Below are 22,287 nucleotides of genomic sequence, written 5' to 3'. Positions count from 1 at the left end.
TAGTGCAATCATAGTGGTTTTTGCATTGCTTTCAATCCATTGAAAAATAAATAAGGTAAACATATCTGAAGACATTCGTCAAGGTACATGCACATATATTAATTTTTGTTGTGTGCCCCAATTCTATTACAACATCTGAAAAAGTCATGTGGAAATGTGCATGACTGCAGCCTATACGCAGCATAAATCTGTAGTGGTGACCGATTTCCCTTTTGGATTTAGCTGAATATACACTTTAAAGTGTGTGGAAGGATTCAGTGTAGTCCTATGGCAGTCCTTCCATCCTTCCAGCCTTTCCGTTTGCCAGATGAAACAATCCCCCTCCCCCCCCCCCCGTTCTCCTGACCTCACAGAGCCAAATTTGGGGGAAGAAAAGCCCTGTTGCGCTCATGGAAGTCCTTGCACAGACTTCCAGTAGTGGGACTCAATAGTTGAATCTGGCCTTATTTGTGCTGATCAAAATGAAATTGTTATGTTACTTATTTCTGCTTTGAGTGCCATTGCTGAATCATGGTGGCAAGTGCAGACTCCATCATGTTTCTAGCGGTGCATATGCAAAAAATCTATGTTCATCCAGGGTCTTTGCTGTAGGCACCAACCTTCATTTCTGACTGTGACTTACCATTATATATGCAGGCGTTTTGAGTGTTTGTTAAGCAGTGTTTTCTGAATTCTTATCAGGGACCTGATGGTACAAAAGGAGACAGAGGTGCACCAGGACCAGTTGGTATCTCAGGTCTTCCTGGAGAGAGAGGGCTACCTGGACCACCAGGATATGGACCACCAGGAGTGGAAGGCTCTAAGGGATCTCAGGGAAATCCTGGTTTGCCTGGGTTGGTTGGAGAAGCAGGTTGGTAGATATTATTGTTGTTATTACTAAATAATTTGACTGTGGTGTCTATAGTAGATTTAAAAGCTGCAGTGGGTGTCAAGGCATATATATATATATATATATATATATATATATATATTCCTAATACAACATTGCAGAGCATTCTTTAATAATGTAAGCAGGATCATTTCTGCATCCTGCTCCAGAAATGTCTGTGGCATCCAAGCGCACTCTTGTCTGATGCATGTTTTAGTTAGGTCCTTTCAGGACCTAGGGCTTCCAGACAACACTACTGTTGTGATTGTGCTAACTGTGGTTTATATCCACCTACTTTTCTGCAGTTCAATGCAGCTCAGTTAGTCATCTGATTGCTGAAAAACTCAGCTAATTTGCTGGGTTTCCTTGCAGTGCGCTTATCAGCCATTTTGGAGCTACAAATCTGCTAACCCCCTCCCCCGAAGTTGTGTAACTTCATTGTGCTGCTGTCTTTAAATAACCACTGGCATATTCTAGTTTGTGTTCTTGTTGTTATACACTTTTAAGGTCCTAAAGGTGAGCCTGGTCAAGTAAATGCAATTCCTGGACCTCCTGGACTTCGAGGGCCAGATGGTAGGCCTGGACCACAAGGAGAAAGAGGTGAGAGCTACCTTTTCAAGCTGGACTTCTGTCAAACTGACCCTTCTAAAATATTACACACACAAAAAGGGAAAAGGCTGCAATTTGTCATGGTCAAGCAGCAGCCACTACGCAAAGTAGCAACCTGCAGAAGAGGCTGAAAGAACAAGCAAGGTAAGCAAGCAAAATCTTGACAGCAAGGAGCAAAGATGCTCTAGTTTTGTAGGCGAGTGGCCAGGATTGACTAATTCCCTTATGCAGGGTGTTTACATGGATGGTTAAGGCTGCATCCTAGCCTCCCTTAGCTGGGAAGGCAAGCCCCATTGAACTCAGTGGGACTTCCTTCTAAGCAGACATAGTTAAAATTGCACTGTTGGCCGCTGTTGAGAGAGGGCTTTAGGCACAATTCCTGTATAACTTGTAACTCAACTCACCAGAGCCAATCAGTAGGGAGTGGGGAGAGAGACACATCCCTGATGGAGAAAAAAAACCCAGGCAGGTACTTTAGTTTCTCTAGCCCCAGTTTGTAGGGAAGACCCTTCAACCCCCTGAGTTTTTGTTCTAGATAGAGTGTGGCTTGCCATTTGATACTGCTGCCAGAAGTACTTTGCATTCTTTGATAGGTAGTGTTGGATCCAGAGGGCCACGTGGATATCCAGGCCTCCCAGGACCAGAAGGTGACCCTGGCTTTTCAGAAAATGGATTTCCTGGCTATCCTGGCATTAAAGGTAACATATTTGTCTTTTCTTGAAGGAAAAAAATTAAATATTTGAGATGAACTAATAACAACATAGGGTAAAACCACCGGAATCTTAACTGACTTTCAATCCCAACAGGTAAAAAGACCAAATTATAGACTATAAACAGAGCATTTTCAAAGTTTAGGAATATATATATTCTTGGTTTGAAATAAAGATATCTAGATCAGAACCAAAAGGAAGAAGACAAACATGGGTTCTAAAAAATACCAAACTATACTGACATCTGGGTCAGGACTACAAGTGAGAAGACAATCAACAGCTGAAACAGACCCCAATGCTGACATAAAAGACCTTATAATGGGGATGGAAAAGAGCCTGAATGATAAGCTGGACATACTAGTTGGCAACATCCAACAAAACTCAAAGCTAATAATAGACCTAACAACACAAATAAGTGACCTCTCACTTAAAAATAAAGAACTGGATAAATCTGTACAAGAACTTAAGAGTAAATCTACCAAACAAGAGGAAATGACGAAGAAATTGCAAATGGAAAATAAGGACATTAAAAAATCACAAGACTCAGCGAAGGAAGAAATAAACGACCTAAAGAGAGCCCATGAAGAGCTGCTAGATGATATATCATTGATGGAGATGCGTCAGAAGGAGATGGTCCTCCGCTTCCAAGGCGTCCCACAAACTCATGATGAACAAATTCAAGAGAAACTATCACAGGAGATTGCAAACTGGTTGTGAGTAGAAGTAGAAGAGATGCTATTGAATATTGATAAAATTTTCAGGATCAAATCAGAAAGATCGGACACTTATAAAGGGCCAGGAGATTGCTTAATTTTTTTCAACTCAAGACTTTTAAAGGACAAAATATTACATCAAAAAGGACAAGTGAAGTTAGTAATAGACGATAGGCCTATCAAAATATTTAAGGAAATCCCAAAAAGAATTCTGAAGAAAAGGCAGAATTATAAGACAGCAACAGAAGCACTCAAGAAGAATTCGATTAGATTCCGGTGGGAATTTCCTGAGGGCATCACCTTCACATATAAGGACAGAAGAAAAACTCTTAGATCAGTAGACGAGCTGGGAAAATTCTGGAGGAAGTACAAAAAAGAATTAACTGGAGACCCAACATTGGAGCGAGAGGAAACAACGCAGACACCACAAGAAGCATAGAGAGACAAGCGCGTACTAAGGGGAGGGGGGAGAGACTGGAAGAAGCAGATTATCAAAATCCTAAAATTTCTGAGTTTTCTTTTTCTTTTTTTTCCTTTCCTTTTTTTTATTTACTCAACGAAACCATTGTAGATAATAAATAAAAATTAATGAATCTAAAAATTATATCTTGGAATGTTAACGGTTTAAATGATAAGAGGAAGAGAAATAAAATAGAACATGTATTGAGGAAAGAACAATGGGACATTATATGCTTGCAGGAGACCCATGTGACTAGAAACCACAGAAGGGTTTTAGAAAACAAGAGATTGGGTCAAGAATTTATATCCTCAGATGTAAAAAAGAAAAGGGGAATTGTGATCTATGTGAACCCTAAACTAGACGCAAAAAAAATCTTTAAGGATGATGAGGGTAGATTACTAGGGGTAAAAATAACAAAAGGTAAAGAACATTTAATTATAGTAGGAGTTTATGCCCCGAATGGTAACAAAACAGAATTTTTCAGAAAAGTAGAAGCTAATTTACTGGAATTTATAGAAGAGGAAATTATTTTGATGGGAGACCTAAATGGTGTTACATCAATAGAATTAGATAGGACACAGAGAGAAAGAAAATCAAAAAAAGGCAGACTCCCAGGCACCTTCTTTCAGATGGTAGAAAACTTAAATTTGATTGATACATGGAGATATAAAAATCCAGGAGAAAGACAGTATACACATTTCTCGGAAGTTAAAAAATCAGCCAGCAGAATTGACAGCATATGGGTATCAAGTAACTTAACAACTAAAATTAAAAAAGCAGAAATACAGGCCAAAATTATTACAGATCACAACCCAGTCACATTAGAATTAAAGGAACATAAGAAAACTAATAAAAGATGGAGACTTAATGAAAGATTATTAAATGACAAAAAGATTGTGAAAAAAGCGCAAGAACTACTGAAAGAATTTTTTGAATTAAATAAAGAACAGGATACAGACTTCAGGACAATATGGGATGCAAGTAAAACTTTCATAAGAGGCTTTTACATACAACAAAGTGCAATAAGGAAAAGAAACAGAGAGCAAAAACTAGAACAAATAAGGAAAGAAATAGGAATAAATGAAAAATTATTAGCAAAACAACCAAAAAATGAATTTATAAACCAAAAACTAAAAATATTACAAACCCAGGCTTCAGCAATATTAAATAGTGAAATTGAGGACAATATTAAATGGATGAAACAAAGGTCGTTCGAATTTGCAAATAAACCCGGAAAGATGCTAGCCTGGCCACTGAAAAAGAGACAAAAGGAAAAACTGATTGATAAAATAGTGGAAGAGGGGAGAATTTTAGATAACCCTGAGGAAATTAAAAAGTGTTTTACAAAATATTATAATAAGCTATATAAAACAGGAAATGAGACAGAAGTTGAAATAAAAGAGTATTTATGTGGAAAGGATATACCTAAAATTAAGAAAGAAAAGATTCAAGAGCTAAACTCCCCAATAACCACAACAGAGCTTCATCAAGCGATAATTAAGATGAAACTGGGAAAATCCCCAGGCCCAGATGGTCTTACCGCAATACATTACAAAAAATTAGAGGAACCACTATTATCACCTATGAAGACACCTATGAAGTGTCTTCATTGAATAGCAAAAGTGTCACCTATGAAGACACTCTTAAATAGAATATTAGAAGACGGGAAGATTCCCAACACCTGGAAACAGGCGCACATAGTAGTAATCCCAAAACAAGGACAAAATAAAGAGTTTATAACCAATTATAGACCAATATCATTACTAAATAATGATTACAAGATATATGCACAAATATTGGCAACAAGATTAAAGACAGTTTTGCAGGATTGTATAAATAAAGAGCAGGCAGGGTTTTTGCCAGGCAGGAAAATGAGTGACAATATAAGAACAGTGATTGATATGATCGAGTATTTAGATATGAAACCAAGTAAGAAAGTAGCCTTTGTTTTTGTGGACGCGGAAAAGGCGTTTGACAAAGTATCATGGAAATTTCTAAAAATATTATTAGACCAGATGGACATGGGCGACCAAATTACAAGAGGGTTAAAAGCAATTTATGAACAAGAAGCAAATATAATAATAAATAACGACACGACTGATTATTTTAAAATACAGAAGGGCACCAGACAAGGGTGCCCACTTTCACCTTTATTATTCATTTTGGTTTTGGAAATATTAAATCAAGAAATCAGATTGGATCAAGAAATAAATGGAATATCCTTAGGAGAGAAATTATACAAAATAAGGGCATTTGCAGATGATTTAGTTTTAATGGTGGAAAATCCAAAGGAAAGCATAGCAAAGGCTCTAGAAAAAATGGAAAACTTTGGAAGGGTATCAGGTTTTGCTTTGAATAAAGAAAAAACGAAACTAATAGTAAAAAACATGGGAGAACAAGAGAAAAAGGAACTGGTAGAAAAATTTGGATTACAAATTGTAAAAAAAGTGAAATATTTAGGTATACAAATAACAATGAAAAATATAAATTTGTTTGAAGGTAATTATAAAAAAAATTGGGAAGAAACAAAAAGAGAAATGGAAACTTGGACAAGATTGAAATTAACACTCTGGGGTAGAATTTCGGCTATTAAAATGAATATCTTACCAAAACTTCTGTTCCTTTTTCAAATGATTCCCATAATATTTAAAGATGATTGTTTTTAAAAATGGAGAATGGACCTAACAAAGTTTATATGGCAAGGCAAAAAGCCATGGATCAAACATAAATTATTAGCCGACATAAAAGAGCGGGGAGGTTTTGGACTCCCAGACCTGAGACTATATTACGATGCAGCATGCTTTACTTGGATCAAGGATTGGATCAAATTGGATAACAGTGACATTTTGGATTTGGAGGGATGGAATAACAGATATGGTTGGCATGCCTATCTAATTTATAATAAAGTGGCAGTCCATAAAGAATTTCTAAGCCACGTAATTAGAAATGCATTATACAAGGTCTGGGTGAGACATAGAAGGTTGTTAGAACCAAAAACCCCATGGTGGGTCTCACCGCTAGAAGTAATATCGGTTAAAAAGAAAAATACTATAGGAAGAATGGCAACATACCAGCAGCTCCTAAAGGAAGAACAGGGCCAATTAAAACTAAGACCATACGATGAGGTGACCCAATACTGTACCACATGGTTACAATATCACCAAATTGCACAAATATTCAACCAGGATAAAGTAATAGGATTTGAAAAAGAAGAATCAAAATTACAAAAAGTATTATTACAAAACTCAAAAAAATATATATCCAAAATGTATAATTTATTATTAGAATGGGAATTAAAGGATGAAGAAGTAAAAGAAGTTATGATTAAATGGGCATGTGATATAGGATATGTAATTTGGCTGGACCAATGGGAGAAATTATGGAAATATGATATTAAATTCACGGCATGTTATACAATAAGAGAAAATTTTATGAAAATGGTGTACCAATGGTACTTAACTCCGGTAAAATTGGCTAAAATTTACAAATTAAAATCGAATACCTGTTGGAGATGTAAAAAAGAAATAGGAACAATGTTTCACATGTGGTGGGAATGCCGACCTATTAAACAATTCTGGAATGAAATCTATGAAGAACTCAAAAAGATGTTTAAAATATCTTTCAGGAAAAAAACGGAGGCATTCCTTTTAGGTCTAATTACAAATGATATCCCCGAAAATCAAAGGAAAGTATTCCTTTATGCAACAACAGCTGCCAGGATGCTTATAGCTAAAAACTGGAAAGGCAGAAAAATTCCATCAGTGAAAGATTGGCAAATTAAATTTTGTGAATACATAAATCTGGCAAGACTCACAGCTTACATAAGGGGACAATCGGACCAGAAATTATTAAAAGAATGGGGTTGTGCTAAAGAGTATATGAAAAAACATTGTTCTGGAGTTAGTATATCGGTATGTAATGAATGATGCTTTACAGGGTTAAAGAAAAAGAAAAATGGTGTAAAAAAAAAAAGTACCAAGGTGGAAGTAATCTAACTAGACACAACAATACAGTAAGAGTAAATTTTTTGAAGTCTCAGAACAAAGAAAGGAAGTCAATTTGTGTTTATGTACGTAATGATAATGTCCCCCCCCCCCCGTTTTCTGTTTTTTTCCCTATATGTTCCGGGGAGTTTTGTTTGTATAGTATTATTTTGGATTCAATGTTTGTAATTTTTGTTATGATTCTGCATTGAAAATAAAAAAAGAAAAAAGAAAAAAAGAGAGAGAGAATAAAACGAAGTAATGAAACAAATGAGAAATTTAATAAATAATCATCTATGAAGTCCTTGAGAACTTCAGAGAGAGAGAAAAAACTTAGTTAGATCTGTATTATCATGGACATCAGTGGTAGCCAATGTGTTGGATTCTGTAAGCTGTTGGGTTCCAACTCCCAACCCACAAGGTCAGTGATGAAGAATAATGGGAGTTGTAGTCAAACAACATTTGGAGGGTTCCATATTGGCTCCCCATGGTGTACATATAGTATCTTCATTAGAGCACTTCAGTAAAACTATACCATGCATTTTCAAAACAGAGGACAGCTGTCAATTTGACTTTAAAAGTAACATGCATACAAATTTCATTTGTTTTGACATACTGTACTTCTGGTGCTGTAATAGCATCTTCCATTACTCTGTTGTAAAAGTGAACAGAGGGTTGTAGCACTGAGAGGCATATCTCACCAGCACAAGGAGTTCTGCTTGTGCCATGGGATTGCCCTCCCCTCCTTGCACACATCCCTAAACCTGTTATGGGATCCCTCAAACTGTCCAGTGCAGATTTGGGGAGGGCAGTGGGCATGCACAGTGGAAAGAGAGGTGAGAAAGTCCTATTGAACAAGCACAAATCCTTGCCCTGACAAGACATGTTAGTTTGATGCTCTCCAGTTACTTGGTTGCTTTTTTTTTCTGGTTCTGTTGTCTTTCAGACAATAAAAATTGCACTAAAAAATTAAATTCGTGTTCAATTTTTGCATATTATAACAGCTGCATTTATTTATTCATTCAAAACTTTTGCATCCCACCTTTCTTCAAAAAGTTCAAGGCAGTTGACAACAAAATCTAACCATAAATTAACAATTAAAAAAAAATCAGTTGCAAGATTCCTAACTTAATTAGCAAGAAAAATGTCAGAACCTAAAAAAAATGACATACCCACTTATTGCAAACCTTCAAAAGCCTGTGTTATATCACTGAACATTGTTTCCCCTCCACTTTGTAGGAGATAAAGGGTCTCCAGGACCCACAGGGCCACCAGGCTGTCCCGGACAATTAGGGGAACCAGGCTTCCCTGGAAAACTTGGAATTCCTGGAGAAAAGGTTGGTTCGCAAACTAATTCCACTGAGTTTAATGGGTTCTACTAATCAGCAAGAGCATTAACGATTTTAAGAATTTTAAGAAATGCTCAGAATATTAAGAAATAAAAATTAAGTTTTACTTACAGTGTTTGAGACATGACATTTATTGCTATTATTTCCTCCATGTTTTAGGGTGAACCGGGCCCAGTTATACCTGGACAACAAGGCAGACTGGGTTCACCAGGAGTAGATGGCATGCCAGGTGAGAAGGGCGAAAGAGGATTCCCAGGACTTCCAGGCCTCCAAGGTCAACGAGGTCGTGATGGTGCTGATGGGCCAAGAGGTAGAGTATAGTTTGAGCAAAATGTTTGCCTGCTTGACATATTAACTAAACATTGTGAAATTTCACTCATCGGAGGTTTCATTGAAGAAACTTATATCTCCCCGTTCCATCGCATTTGAGCAATGTTCAGTTTGTGCAACCTGAGGATACAGAAGGTATCCTTGAAGAAGTAAGGCCAACTCTCTGTGCACTCAGCTCTCATCCCTTCCTTGCTGCTACAAGAGGCATGGTGAAATGAGGGGCCAGGACCACAGCTTTAGTGGTGGCTTATCTGAAGATTGGGTGGCTGCCCTGGAAGTGCAGAGATTTAAACCCCAAGTCAAGCCATACTTAAAAGAAATGGGTCTGGCATACTAGGCAATTGAAAAGGCCAGATATATCTAGTCTAAGTTGAATACTTTTAGGTCTCTAGTCTGACGGAAGGGGGGGGAGAGAAGGAACCAGGTGCCTGTTAAACTGCTTTTTCTCCAAACTGAGGTGCCTGTCGCCAAATGGACTTGGTCATTAGAGTGCTGCCCCCCCACCCCCGCTACAGCTTTCCACACCTGTAAACTAAATGTGTGAAGTGGATGCATGTATGTTCTGGAGTGTGTGTGACAGAGAGAGGGGGGGGAAGAAGAGGGAGGGGAAGAATGAAATGGAAAGAAGAGGGAGGGAAAGAATGGAAGCATAAGGAACTCATTGTAAAACGGGGCCCTTCGTCACATGATATTAAGTTACCTTAATGCTATCAATACTATCTTTTAGGAGAACCTGGGTCCCCTGGAGTTCCAGGAGAAAAAGGTGTTCCAGGAAAAATAGGTGACTGTCTTATTGGCTTACCAGGCCCACCAGGTCTATGTGGATTAATGGGCCCCCCAGGTAAGCATTACACAAAATAATTGGGACTCATGCAGTAAATGAAGTACATATTGTCACACACTTCTACTCTAAGCCAGCACATGCTCTTCTGAATACCTGAAGCAAGGTCATGAAGCACACTTCACTGATTTAAGGGTTGGAACAGTGCTCATCAAAACCACAGACTTGTCTGTCTCATTTTCTTCACATAGGATATCTTAGACAAGTATATTGTAGGCAGTCACGGTCCTCTCTGCAAAAGGGACATGATATCTCTTTGAGAATATATTCATATTAATAACATTGTTGATACTTCAAATAAAATCCTATTGAGTTTAGGTTTGGTTTGTTGAGCAGGGGAGGGGCAAAATAATGAAAGTACAATCCTATACTTGGCTACCTAATAGTAAACCCCATTTAATTCAATTGGTTTATTCCCAGGTAAGTGGAGTTAGGATTAAGACCTAAAATATTTTAACTCGGGTTATATCTTCTGCATAAGTCTCCGGCAGATGGTACCTGAAATTGAATTAAAAACCCAGAAAAAAATATAGGCATACAAAATATCCAGTCACATAGATACTTTTTCTCTGTTAATTTCACTGTTAATTTAAATTCCTTTTAAAATGTTTTTAATTATTTTTGTTTTTATTGATAATTTAAATATCTATGATAAACCACTTAGAGATTTTGCTACCATGTAGCAGTATATACATTTCATTGAATGAATAAATAAATAAATAAATAAATAAGATTTACTTTTTCTTCTTTTTTAAAGTGACCCGAAAGGGTTTTTTGTCATTGTCGTTGTTCAAATGGCTTTGCTAGTAGACTCTGGATGAGTTCAATTGTCATTATTCTGCTGGAGGGACTCAAGTGACACTGCATATTTAGATTTGCCACAATTAAAGTAGATTAAAGTGGTCTGTCGAGCAAATCCACTTTAAAACAAAAACTGATTTTTAAGCTTGTAAAACTGATGGGGAAATACGCTGAAAAGTGTGGGATGAATAAAATATTAACGGGAAAATGTATAGCTTCTGTGCTGGGATGAATGCTCATTGTTATATAACTTCCCTGCAAACAAATCAACAAATGCTCAATAAACTCTAGATGTAGTGTAACCTCTGTGTAAGCTTTACACCGACAAATTAGCAAGTTATCTGGAGGATCCCTCTGTATACAGTTTGCTGTACTTCTTAGCTGTCCTTGTCTGTAAAACTACTTCTTACAAAATATGTTCTTGACCTCAAGATCACAACCTTATTCGGGGGGGGGGGCAGGGAACATTTTCACATAATGGTCATTTCAATGTGTCTGTTATCATAGGAAAACGTGGAGTTCTAGGAGCCAAAGGAGACCCAGGTTTTCCAGGACTGGACATCCCGGGGTTTCCAGGACCATTTGGGCTGCCTGGATTACCTGGCCCACAAGGAGATGAGGGATCTCCTGGCATCACGGGACAACCTGGCAGGCCAGGAGTACCAGGTGTACCAGGTGAGTATTTCTTGAAGGGAAAGTAACACACTATTAGTATCACGTGGACTGTCATTCTGCCCTGCCAAATCCCCACACATGATTCAGTTCTGCGGGGACTTGGAAGCATTTTCCCGCCGTTTACGCCTGAAGGTGTATTTTCAACACACACAACAACAAGACAAAGCAGAACAAGCAACAACTCCACAACACAACACCTCTCAACCCACTGGAGAACAACAACCACCCTCCCAACAGAACACTGACCACCAACTACCACCGAAAAAGTGTTACACAAAAAGGGACTCCACATGGACCCCTTCTGATGGACGCAATACCACACTGGACTTGTACATTGACTGCTTCCGCCACAGAATCCAAACAGATGTGACCAGAAAACACCATCGCTTACAACAAAATCTAAACCATGCTGAAAGGAGAGCCATAGATAATCTCAGAAACAACCCAGACATTATAATTAAAGAAGCAGACAAAGGTGGAGCTGTCGTCATCATGAACAAAACTGACTACATTCAGGAGGCTCACAGACAACTTTCCAATACCGCCTTTTACATAAAATTGGACTCAGACCCCACACAAGAATACAAAAAAGAACTGAACAAGATTGTTAAGGAGCTACCCCCACACATCCAAGAACAGATCCTCACCAACACACCAACAGAACCTCAACCAGGAACTTTCTATCTTCTACCTAAAATACACAAACCAGGAAATCCAGGACGCCCCATCATTTCAGGTATTGGCACTATTACAGTGGGTGTCTCCGGTTATATGGACTCTGTTCTGAAACCATATGCCATCAGTGCTCCCAGCTATGTACGTGACACCACAGATTTTCTGAGGAAAATACAATCTTTAAATAATCTTCCCAACAACACTATACTAGCTACTATGGATGTGGAATCTCTGTATACCAACATCCCACACAACGATGGTTTACAAGCTATAAGGAACACCATTTCAGATAAAACCACAGCGGACTTTGCTACCAAACTCTGCCAATTTGTCCTTACCCACAACAACTTCAAATTCGGTGATGACCTGTTCCTTCAGATCAGCGGCACAGCAATGGGCACCCGCATGGCCCCACAGTATGCCAACATCTTCATGGCAGATTTAGAACAACGTTTCCTAAACTCCTACCCACTCAAACCTCTCTTGTACCTGCGATACATTGACGATATTTTTATCATCTGGACACATGGTCAACAGACCCTGGACACCTTCCACCAGAAATTCAATGATTTTCACGCCACAATCAACCTAACAATGAATCAATCTATGCAAGAAATACATTTTTTGGACACTACTATAAAAATACACGGGTGTAAAAATACGCGGGTGGCGCTGTGGGTAAAACTTCAGTGCCTAGGACTTGCCGATCGTATGGTCGGTGGTTCGAATCCCCGGGGCGGGGTGAGCTCCCGTCTTTCGGTCCCAGCTCCTGCCCACCTAGCAGTTCGAAAGCACCCCTAAGTGCAAGTAGATAAATAGGTACCGCTTTATAGCGGGAAGGTAAACGGCGTTTCCGTGTGCTGCGCTGGTGCTGGCTCGCCAGAGCAGCTTCGTCACGCTGGCCACGTGACCTGGAAGTGTCTCCGGACAGCGCTGGCCCCCGGCCTCTTAAGTGAGATGGGCGCACAACCCTAGAGTCGGACACGACTGGCCCGTACGGGCAGGGGTACCTTTACCTTTATAAAAATACAGGATGGACGCATAGACACCACCTTATACCGTAAACCAACTGACCGACAAACATATCTACATGCCTCTAGCTACCATCCCAAACATACCAAACAGTCCATTGTATATAGCGAGGCACTACGTTACAGCCGTATCTGTTCCAATTCTACAGACAGAGACTCTCACCTAAGAGATCTACAGCAAACCTTTTTAGAACTAAAATACCCAGCAGATGAAGTTAGACAACAGATCAACAGAGCCAGACAGATACCCAGAGAGAACTTCCTGCAAGACAGACCCAAAAAAGAAAATAACAGAACACCTCTAGTCATCACATACAGCTCCCAAGTTAAAACAGTACATACAACGCATCATCAGAGATCTACAACCTCTCCTGGACAATGACAGTTCTCTTTCTCAAGCTCTGGGAGGAAGACCTTTCATTGCCTACAGACAACCACCCAATCTTAAACAACTCCTAACCCACAATAATACTACAACCAGACGTAACACGGACACTGGCACCAGAGCCTGCAATAAACCCAGATGCCAACTTTGCTGCCACATACACCCGGACAACACCATTACTGGCCCCAACAACATCACACATACCATCTCGGGACTATTTAATTGCTCATCGTCTAACATTGTATATGCCATCAAATGCCAACAGTGTCCTTCAGCTCTCTATATTGGACAAACAGGCCAAACCTTACGCCAAAGAATAAACGGACATAAATCGGACATCAAGAATCACAAGACAGAGAAACCAGTAGGAGAACACTTCAATCTCCCAGGACATTCTATACAAGATCTCAAAGTAGCTGTATTACTACAAAGGAATTTCAGAAATAGACTGGAAAGAGAAGCTGCTGAATTGCAACTCATTACCAAACTTAAAACCATGGAGAAACCTGGTCTGAACAAAGACATTGGATTCTTATCTCATTACACATGACAAAGCCATTTTTCACCTTCTCACCCCTTGCTTTTTCCTGTAAGACCTATTGCAGTCGTTAAGAGTCGTCTACAGGCTCATCACAGCTATCTGCCAATCACCCATTCCCACCACCCTTCTGAGTAATACCCCTCCCCACCTTCTCACTATATAGAAGGATCTGGCAACTTCTGTTTCAGTGTATCTGAAGAAGTGTGCATGCACACGAAAGCTCATACCAAGAACTAACTTAGTTGGTCTTTAAGGTGCTACTGGAAGGAAAAAAAATTTTTTTTATTAGTACCACTTGTTTGCCATTTTATTCTGCAGGAGGTTTATAGATATGACCGGTACGATCAAATTAAGGCGATGGCATGGTATTAAGCCTGTAGATAATGCATAGATAAATACTCATTTTGCCTGGACTCTGACACAGGCAATAGGGAATGCACAATCTCTGAATAATACAGTATTCTGTTTTGCTCACTTCCCACAGGTCTAAGAGGAGAAATAGGCTTGATGGGCACTGTAGGTAATCCCGGGCTACCTGGCGTCTTTGGAAATCCAGGTATCCGTGGCAGCAGGGGTAAGTGATAATGCACTTCTCTTATCTGCTCATTATTTATACAGCCATAAGTACACATTGTCACCCTGTCAGATCTTTCCTGACACAACATCCCTCCATAGCTGCAATAGGAGGAAAAATTCCTTCCAGGAGGACCCACTGAGAACTGTCCATGGTCCTTACTTTCCTGACCTCTGCTTAAAAAAGAAACCTGCCCTATCTTTGCCTGTCCAGGAGAGACTCTGTCTGTGGCCGTTTCACTTGTAAGCCTCCTTTGCTTGGCTGCTATCACCTGTGACCTTCCAGGCTTATGGCAGCATTCAGTACAGTCCCTCCTTCAAGCCCTAACAAACAGAGAAGAAGCATGGATCCTGCTCCTAACTAAACTAATAGGTCAATGCTTAGCAGTGTTTTGTGGTCATATGATTTGCATGTCATTTGGATTTGGATTATTTTTGGCTGTTAATTGGTGCTGGAGTATTAAAGGCCAAAGGGCTGAATGAATGAATCAATTTATTACAGTCACAGGCCAGAGATAGGACAAAGGGCCAAAATTAGTGTGACTTCTGGATAAGACAATGTATAAGTTCTAAAATTCTCATGGTCTCCTTGGTAAAACATTTCAAAGCTAAAACTGTAAATGGCACACATGAGTTTCTGTAAATGTGAAAGAGGGCCTGCACATGTTTCATTGGCCAAATGTGTGTCATGCTATTACTTTTCCAAATGCAAGCCAAGTTTCTTCTAGCTTTTGAAGTAATAGACAAAGTGCTGCAACTGCAAAGAAGAAAAAATAATAAAAGCTGTTTTGTTTTTCGTTTGCAGGTTCTCCTGGCTTCCCAGGACCAAAAGGAAGAAAGGGATCCTCAGGTGAAAAAGGTGAACCAGGTGATAAAGGTTCTCCTGGAACATCGGAGTCCAAAGTGAGTTTCGGAGATAAAGGAGACAGAGGAATGAAAGGTATATGCAGCAGTTACTACTACTGCTAAAACCAGCTTAATGCCATTACAATTATCATGTTATATTTTTAAAATGAGAGTGATGGTGATACTGACTGTCATTGCTGCTGTAGGATTTCCTGGAAGACTGGGACTAAAGGGAGAAAAGGGAGAGCAAGGTCTGAAAGGATGCATAGGTCCTGATGGACTACCAGGAATGCCAGGGCCGCCAGGTATATAGACTTACTTATATATTAAACTGTATCAGATATATGGAATAATGTGAGTCTTCTTTTAGTAATTTGTCAGGCTAAGACAAGAGCTAGTTAATACAAGAGTTATGTGAGGAATAATACATCCATAATCATCTATGGTTATGCGCTTGCTCATGGTTGAATGGAGAATAAGATGAATGAACAGTTGCAGAGACTTCTCATACATGGTGAAACATACTTGAAATATTAAATGGTTAAAAACTCAATGCCCAATCTTTTATTTTTAAAACTTGATGAAACTCAGTAGCAGCTGCACCTTAATTTTAGGACACACTCATTATGTCATGTTTATGAGATACATTCGGACAGCTTGGGAAAATGTGAGCAGTGCCATATTCCCTGTAGGAGTAGTCACACTTTGAGGGGCAATAAGTAGCAGGTGTAGAACAGAGTAACCAAGAACACTGTTCTTTCTTTTGGATAATGATCCATGACATCCCACCTAATCCTGAAGTGCATCAAAATATGTGCAATTGATTATACTTTCAGGTTCCAAAGGAGACAAGGGACTTCCAGGAATTCTTGGTGGACAGGGATTGACAGGAGCTCCAGGAGACAGAGGGGACATGGGAGTGCCAGGTGATTTTACCCATGTATCTGAATAGTCATCAGGGGAATAGTACTGTAATAGCCACCTGAAAAACAAATAGCTGAATTTAGTGATTAATGCATTTGTAAGGACTGAATTGGAGCAAGCTGTGCATAAATGGGGAATGGTGTTTCACAGGTTTTTGTGGGGAACAGCACAGCTCGTAATAAGTTTATTAAGGCCAAAATACTCAGTACTCATTATTTTTCAAGTTCTTCCTGTATTTGTCTTGAATATACCTTTACTTAGAGGGAAAAAGAATCTCTCTCTTTCTCTCTCTCCCTCTCTCTCTCTGTGTGTAAAGTTGTCTTTGTGGAAGGGTGAAACTATAATACAGCTGCTTATAACTCAGTCTCATTTTATATTTTCATTACTTGGCTTGGTTTTGGTTTGGTGGCTTTTCCGCTCTTTGGGAAATTAAAAAAATCTAAAATATCTATTCTGATAGCCATGTCTATGCCATTGCAGGTTCTAAAGGTGAACGAGGTTCTTCTGGTTTGCCTGGGTCGCCAGGAATACCAGGGCCACCTGGCTTGCTTGGTATTCCAGGGGATAAAGGAGAACCAGCCTGTCCTGGATCTGGACCTCCTGGGGACCCAGGACCTGAGGTACAGAAAGTAATAGATCCATGGGTCCAGGCTGTGCTTAATAGGTTTGATTGTTATTTACCATGATCCTGTTTCCCATTGATGCTTGCTAGGGTGATCCAGGTCCCCCAGGAGAAAGAGGAAGAAAAGGTGAAAGTGGATCACCAGGCCGGCCAGGGCTTGTTGGAGAACCTGGACTATCTGGAAACAGAGGGGACTCTGGTTTACCAGGAATTCCAGGTAAAGTGTGTGTTTTTAGGCACCAATGCAAAGCGTTAAGAGTGGACTATAATTTCTAAGTGAACTAAAACTGCAACTACTGTAAGCAGCTTCTTTCTATGGAAAAGGTACCAGCTAGCCTGGGGATTTTGTGCCACAGGAAATACTTCAAACACTGCCAACTGATGCCATTCCTGCTTGACCCTGAACTGCCATTTGAACCAGTAGCAATCATCCTAGGAATCATTAACAGTGCCCTTGTGGCTTGTGATTGATGCTCCATCTGAATGCACACTAACAGAAACAGTATAATGCCATGCAAATCATATTATTCAGTAATGCTGTTTCACTCATACAGCACAGGTTCTCCCTGGGGTATTTTAATACAAAGCTGAAATAGGTAATAACTTCCCATGCAGCTGGTTGCACAACTGAATATCAAATCGGGGGGAAGGAAAACCCATTGTGCAAAAGAGGTACAAAGTGGTGTGTGTGTTAATTCAGTGATCCAAAATAGACTCTTCTACTATTGATGGCTCCATTAAATCCTGGGTTTCTCATTTAGATAAGCAGGGCTCAGTACAGCACAGTTCAGAACAGAGAGCACTGTTATTGGGAGTAATGTATTTTTCCTGAAGTTGATGGAGCTGCTTCAGTAATGGTCTCTGTGTTAGCTGTATAAAGAGCAAACATTCACAAATGAAAGTTGCATTTCTTCTCTCTCCCGCTCTCTCCTTTGCAGGACAATCAGGACCTACTGGCAGTAATGGTATTAAAGGCACTAAAGGATTACCAGGACAAAATGGCATCAGAGGCTCTCCAGGTCTGTTGCTTGTTTGCCTACTTGTAGTTCTTTTTCTGTCTTTATTTTTCCTGTTTTTCTCACTGTTGAAGAAAAATCAGTGGATGATAAGCAATGCTGGTCCTACTCAAAACAGACTCATTTAAGTTAATAGACTAACATAGGTTCATTTATATCAATGGCTCTATTCCGAGTGTAAAGTTGGATGCAATCCACAATGTTTTAGTTTTTCATAGCTTTTTCTTTATACTTCATCTCTTGCTTCATCTCTTCTGGTCTCTACCACTGAGGTTTCCCACTGGTGGGCAAGAATTTGTACTGGCCAATTCTAGAACTCACCTATATTTTTCAATGTACACACTTTCCATGGTGGGCTCTACTTTGCAGGAGGTATTTAACCAGAAGCTAGGCAGCTGTCTTTTCCTACTTACATTGTTTAGAATGGATCACTTGCATGCTGCATTACAAGCCCTGCGCTGAGCAGGGATTGCTACTAGATGACCAGAAGTTTTCTTCCAACTCTGTGATCCTATGAAACTGACTGCTACAGTTAAGCTGCAGAGCAGCAAATTGTGACCCAGAAAGTTACATGCAGTCCATCTGCCCTGTATTGTGCAGCTTGAGGCAAACACACATACTCATACCCACCCCTCTCTTTTTGCAGTGCTAGGCAAAATGTCAAACTAGGAGGTTTGCCAAATTGCCTCTGAGCCACCATATTTCACTGATAACATTTCGCTTGGTGGATTATATGTCATGTAGGTTTTCTCTCTGGACACAAGCCTCAGTACTGACCAGAGGGAAAGGGTGGGTGAGCAGTTGCTCCTTCCTACTTCCTACTTCCTACTGCCTACACCTCTCCTTCATCTTGAAGAAGAGAAGAGTTTGGATTTGATATCCCGCCTTTCACTCCCCTTAAGGAGTCTCAAAGCGGCTAACATTCTCCTTTCCCTTCCTTCCTCCCCCACAACAAACACTCTGTGAGGTGAGTGGGGCTGAGAGACTTCAGAGAAGTGTGACTAGCCCAAGGTCACCCAGCAGCTGCATGTGGAGGAGCGGAGATGCGAACCCGGTTCACCAGATTACAAGTCTACCGCTCTTAACCACTACACCACACTGGCTCTCTTGAGATAATGGCAGATGATACCAACAACAAGGAGGCACAGGAGCAACCACAGTTGCTGATCACCTATCTCCCACTGGTGCCATGGGAAATGTGGGTGGATTACTGTGGAATAGGAAAGCACAGTTCCTGGCAGCTTTATCCTATACCATGAAGTGCTCCAACAAAAGCCTCTCATTAATCCTTGCAGGGCCACTCTCCTGCTCACAATAGGAAAACATGAGATTTCCCATTCTTTTCACTGTGTTGTGAGCCACTTTGGACCTAAGAGTGGCATGCACATTTAAGTAATGAATAATATGTGAATGATCAACACATCACTACAACGACGCTCCAATATTAGATCATTTCAAAACCTAATATGACAATGTAATTAATTGATAATATTGTAACTTTTTAAATTATTATAACGTAAATTGTCATTCTAACTTATCCATTGATATCAACTATAAGAAGCATCTCTGGTACAATCACATATTAAGAATAATAAAACCATCAACCACAAACTAACATATTTTTTCATCAAGGCTAAATTTTCAACATCATCCTCAGGTTCACCTGGGTTACTGGGTGATGATGGACCACCCGGTGAGAAGGGTAACCAAGGACAGGATGGTATCCCTGGACCCCCAGGAGAGAAGGGAGCACAAGGTATCCCATTAATAATGTTCATTCTGTTTCAATATCTTCTAATATTTTGGGGTCATTATGGAATTCATGCCATGTCAAAATTTATACTGTTGAAAAGCACTGACATTTTTAACTTTTTGTTGCTTTTAATGCAGATTAAAAATAAGTAATGTATTGATCCAAGTTTTCAAAGCAGTTTGAGAATTACTAAAAGTTTCAGTTTTGATGCTTTAAAAACAACAACAACACACAAATAGGAGTGATTTGGATGATAATAACTGGAGATGTCAGCTGCTAGGTACAGATCTTTTTCAGTTATTTGGGTTTGTTAAGAGGAAAATATTGGGGAAGATAACTGAGCCTGACGTTCCATTTGCTTCTAAAGCTGCACTTTTGGAGTATTTGAAAGGAGGGATCCTGAATAAGACCTAGAACTAGTAATACATTGGTTAATATCAGCTAGAATGTGTAATGCAGTAATGTTACAGGTAAATATGAGCAAATACTTTGTTACTGGATAGATATATGTTTGCGAATCCTAGAAATAAGGACTTTCAGTATTGCATTCAGCTACGTTTCTATTCCTGTTATTGTAATGTATTGTATTGTACTTTTGTTCTGCATTTGTAATGAAAACAATTATGAATACAGGTTCTCCAGGACAGCAAATTCCTGGTCCTCCAGGCATTCCTGGTCCTAAAGGTAAAATTAAATTGTTGTGGGGTTTTTTTGGGGTTTTTTTTTTTTTTTGAGGGGGTGGGAATGAAAGTCAGAACTGTAAGTCTTAAAACGAGCTTAATTCTGTCTGCTTAAGTGCAGAGTAAACCAGTTTACTTCAAAATGTTACTTGTCTATTGCTTTTTGATTTTGGTTGCCATGCACCTAAAATGTGTCATGTCTCTTTAAAAGTATATTAAAGTTGACTAACCTGTACCTAATGGTTGTTTAAATACTGCCTAGGTGTCAAAGGAGACATTGGGGTGCCTGGTATACCAGGGCCACCAGGCATTAAAGGTAGTATGGGAGACCAGGGACCAATTGGACCTCCAGGCTTACCTGGACAACCAGGACTTCCCGGGAAACCAGGTGCAATAATTGCTGGCCAAAAAGGAAACAGAGGCCCCCCTGGTCCTGATGGAAAACCAGGTAGGAACTGTTATTTTTTCATACCTAACACAAGTAAAATAGAGACTGTGAGATAATACTTAACAAGTTAGGCTGTCTCACTTTCAGTTATAATGTAGGTTATGCCTCTCTGAATTCCACACAATTCCTGGTATAAAAACAATTTCCTGTTGTATGTATTATAAAACTATGTCCTTTTTAAAACGATATAGGTGTCCCTGGTATTCCAGGACCTGCTGGACTCCCTGGCTATAGTATTAAAGGAAATAAAGGTGTTCGAGGAAATGATGGCTTACCAGGCCCGCCAGGAACTAAAGGTGACGTTGGTCTACCTGGGCCAGCAGTAAGTGAAATAATTACATTTAATTATCCACTCACTATTTTAACCTTTGGTTGTAGGCTGCAACACATTTTAGCAAAGAAACCAAAACAAAATTACTACAAAATAGAAAAATGAGATGTGAGCATCAGTGTGTAGGCACCTAGGAGATTTCACTTATTTTTATATCATACAGCTATTGGTGCGTTTAAACAAATGCATATTTCAGTAATGAGATATTGTGCTTTATTTTATCAATGCCATGATATTTATCAACAATTAGGGGAATATCTAGTTTGTAGTCTTTCACACTTATCCCAGAAAGCACCATTTTAACTCTGAGGACTTCAGTAAAAGAAGCTCTCCTCTCATTAAGTCTAGTCACTCTAATGCTTCAACTTTTGAGACTTATTCAGAAATCTGCCTCTTGGCTAATCTGCTGTTGATTGAAATTCAGCTATATTTGCCTTACTAAATAACTGGGGAAATAGCAGACCACTCAAAATCGTTACTGATTTTGCCAACAGTGTCTCTTTCTAACAGCAGGAGAATCTTGTAGCAACACTGTCTTTCCAGGAACAGTAAGAATTTGGGTGGTGCTAGACATGCCACCTGAAATTATCACAAAATGCAACCAGTTGTAACCCTGCTTTTGCTGAGACAATAGAAGTCTGATACAGAAATCTGTTCTCTCACTTACAGGGGATATCAGCAAGTGAAAAAAGATTTGTATACCAACTCATGAACTTGCCATATTCTCCCCTGCAAATGCCCTGCAGCCAGACTGTTGTCTCATTTTGCCTTTCTCTGCCTCCATCCACTCCCTGCTCACAGAAACTGCTGAAAACCAACAAGCAAGTCTAGCTTGTGTATAGGTACTGAAACAAGATCATTTTTCTCATCTCGTTCTCTGACTTACAGGGAATTGAAGGCATCCCTGGCTATCAAGGTCCTAGAGGTGAACCTGGTTTTCCAGGATTCCCAGGCATCAAAGGTATTTGACTAACTTTGTAAAGCACCTTGTTATTTTATACAAAAGAGAGGCTGACATGCAGTGAATACAGAGCTTCTTCCATAGAATAAGGGGTAGAAAGGTGGCAGCTCTGGAGTTGTGGTTGGTTTGTTGCTAGCATTTTGCAGTGCAGGTTCCAGGTTT

General features: G+C 39.6%; 1 protein-coding gene across 1 annotated transcript in view; it reads left to right on the top strand.

Moving 5' to 3' along the window:
• COL4A3 (collagen type IV alpha 3 chain) overlaps positions 1-22,287 on the top strand; it is a 92,554-nt gene that overhangs the window by 57,694 nt on the left and 12,573 nt on the right. Inside the window, exons 26-44 of the mRNA XM_083613677.1 lie at positions 682-850; positions 1,376-1,468; positions 2,071-2,175; positions 8,583-8,680; positions 8,852-9,002; positions 9,750-9,863; positions 11,172-11,339; positions 14,456-14,545; positions 15,350-15,484; positions 15,597-15,695; positions 16,227-16,316; positions 16,795-16,934; positions 17,027-17,153; positions 17,875-17,955; positions 19,610-19,708; positions 20,339-20,389; positions 20,648-20,833; positions 21,025-21,155; positions 22,053-22,125. Coding sequence (XP_083469803.1) covers positions 682-850; positions 1,376-1,468; positions 2,071-2,175; positions 8,583-8,680; positions 8,852-9,002; positions 9,750-9,863; positions 11,172-11,339; positions 14,456-14,545; positions 15,350-15,484; positions 15,597-15,695; positions 16,227-16,316; positions 16,795-16,934; positions 17,027-17,153; positions 17,875-17,955; positions 19,610-19,708; positions 20,339-20,389; positions 20,648-20,833; positions 21,025-21,155; positions 22,053-22,125 — 2,200 coding nt within the window. The remainder of the gene's footprint in view (positions 1-681; positions 851-1,375; positions 1,469-2,070; positions 2,176-8,582; positions 8,681-8,851; positions 9,003-9,749; positions 9,864-11,171; positions 11,340-14,455; positions 14,546-15,349; positions 15,485-15,596; positions 15,696-16,226; positions 16,317-16,794; positions 16,935-17,026; positions 17,154-17,874; positions 17,956-19,609; positions 19,709-20,338; positions 20,390-20,647; positions 20,834-21,024; positions 21,156-22,052; positions 22,126-22,287) is intronic.

Source organism: Podarcis filfolensis (assembly GCF_964270895.1).
Source record: "Podarcis filfolensis genome assembly, chromosome: 5".
In the NCBI taxonomy this organism is placed as follows: Eukaryota; Metazoa; Chordata; class Lepidosauria; order Squamata; family Lacertidae; genus Podarcis; species Podarcis filfolensis.
This window is presented reverse-complemented; position numbering and strand designations above follow the sequence as displayed.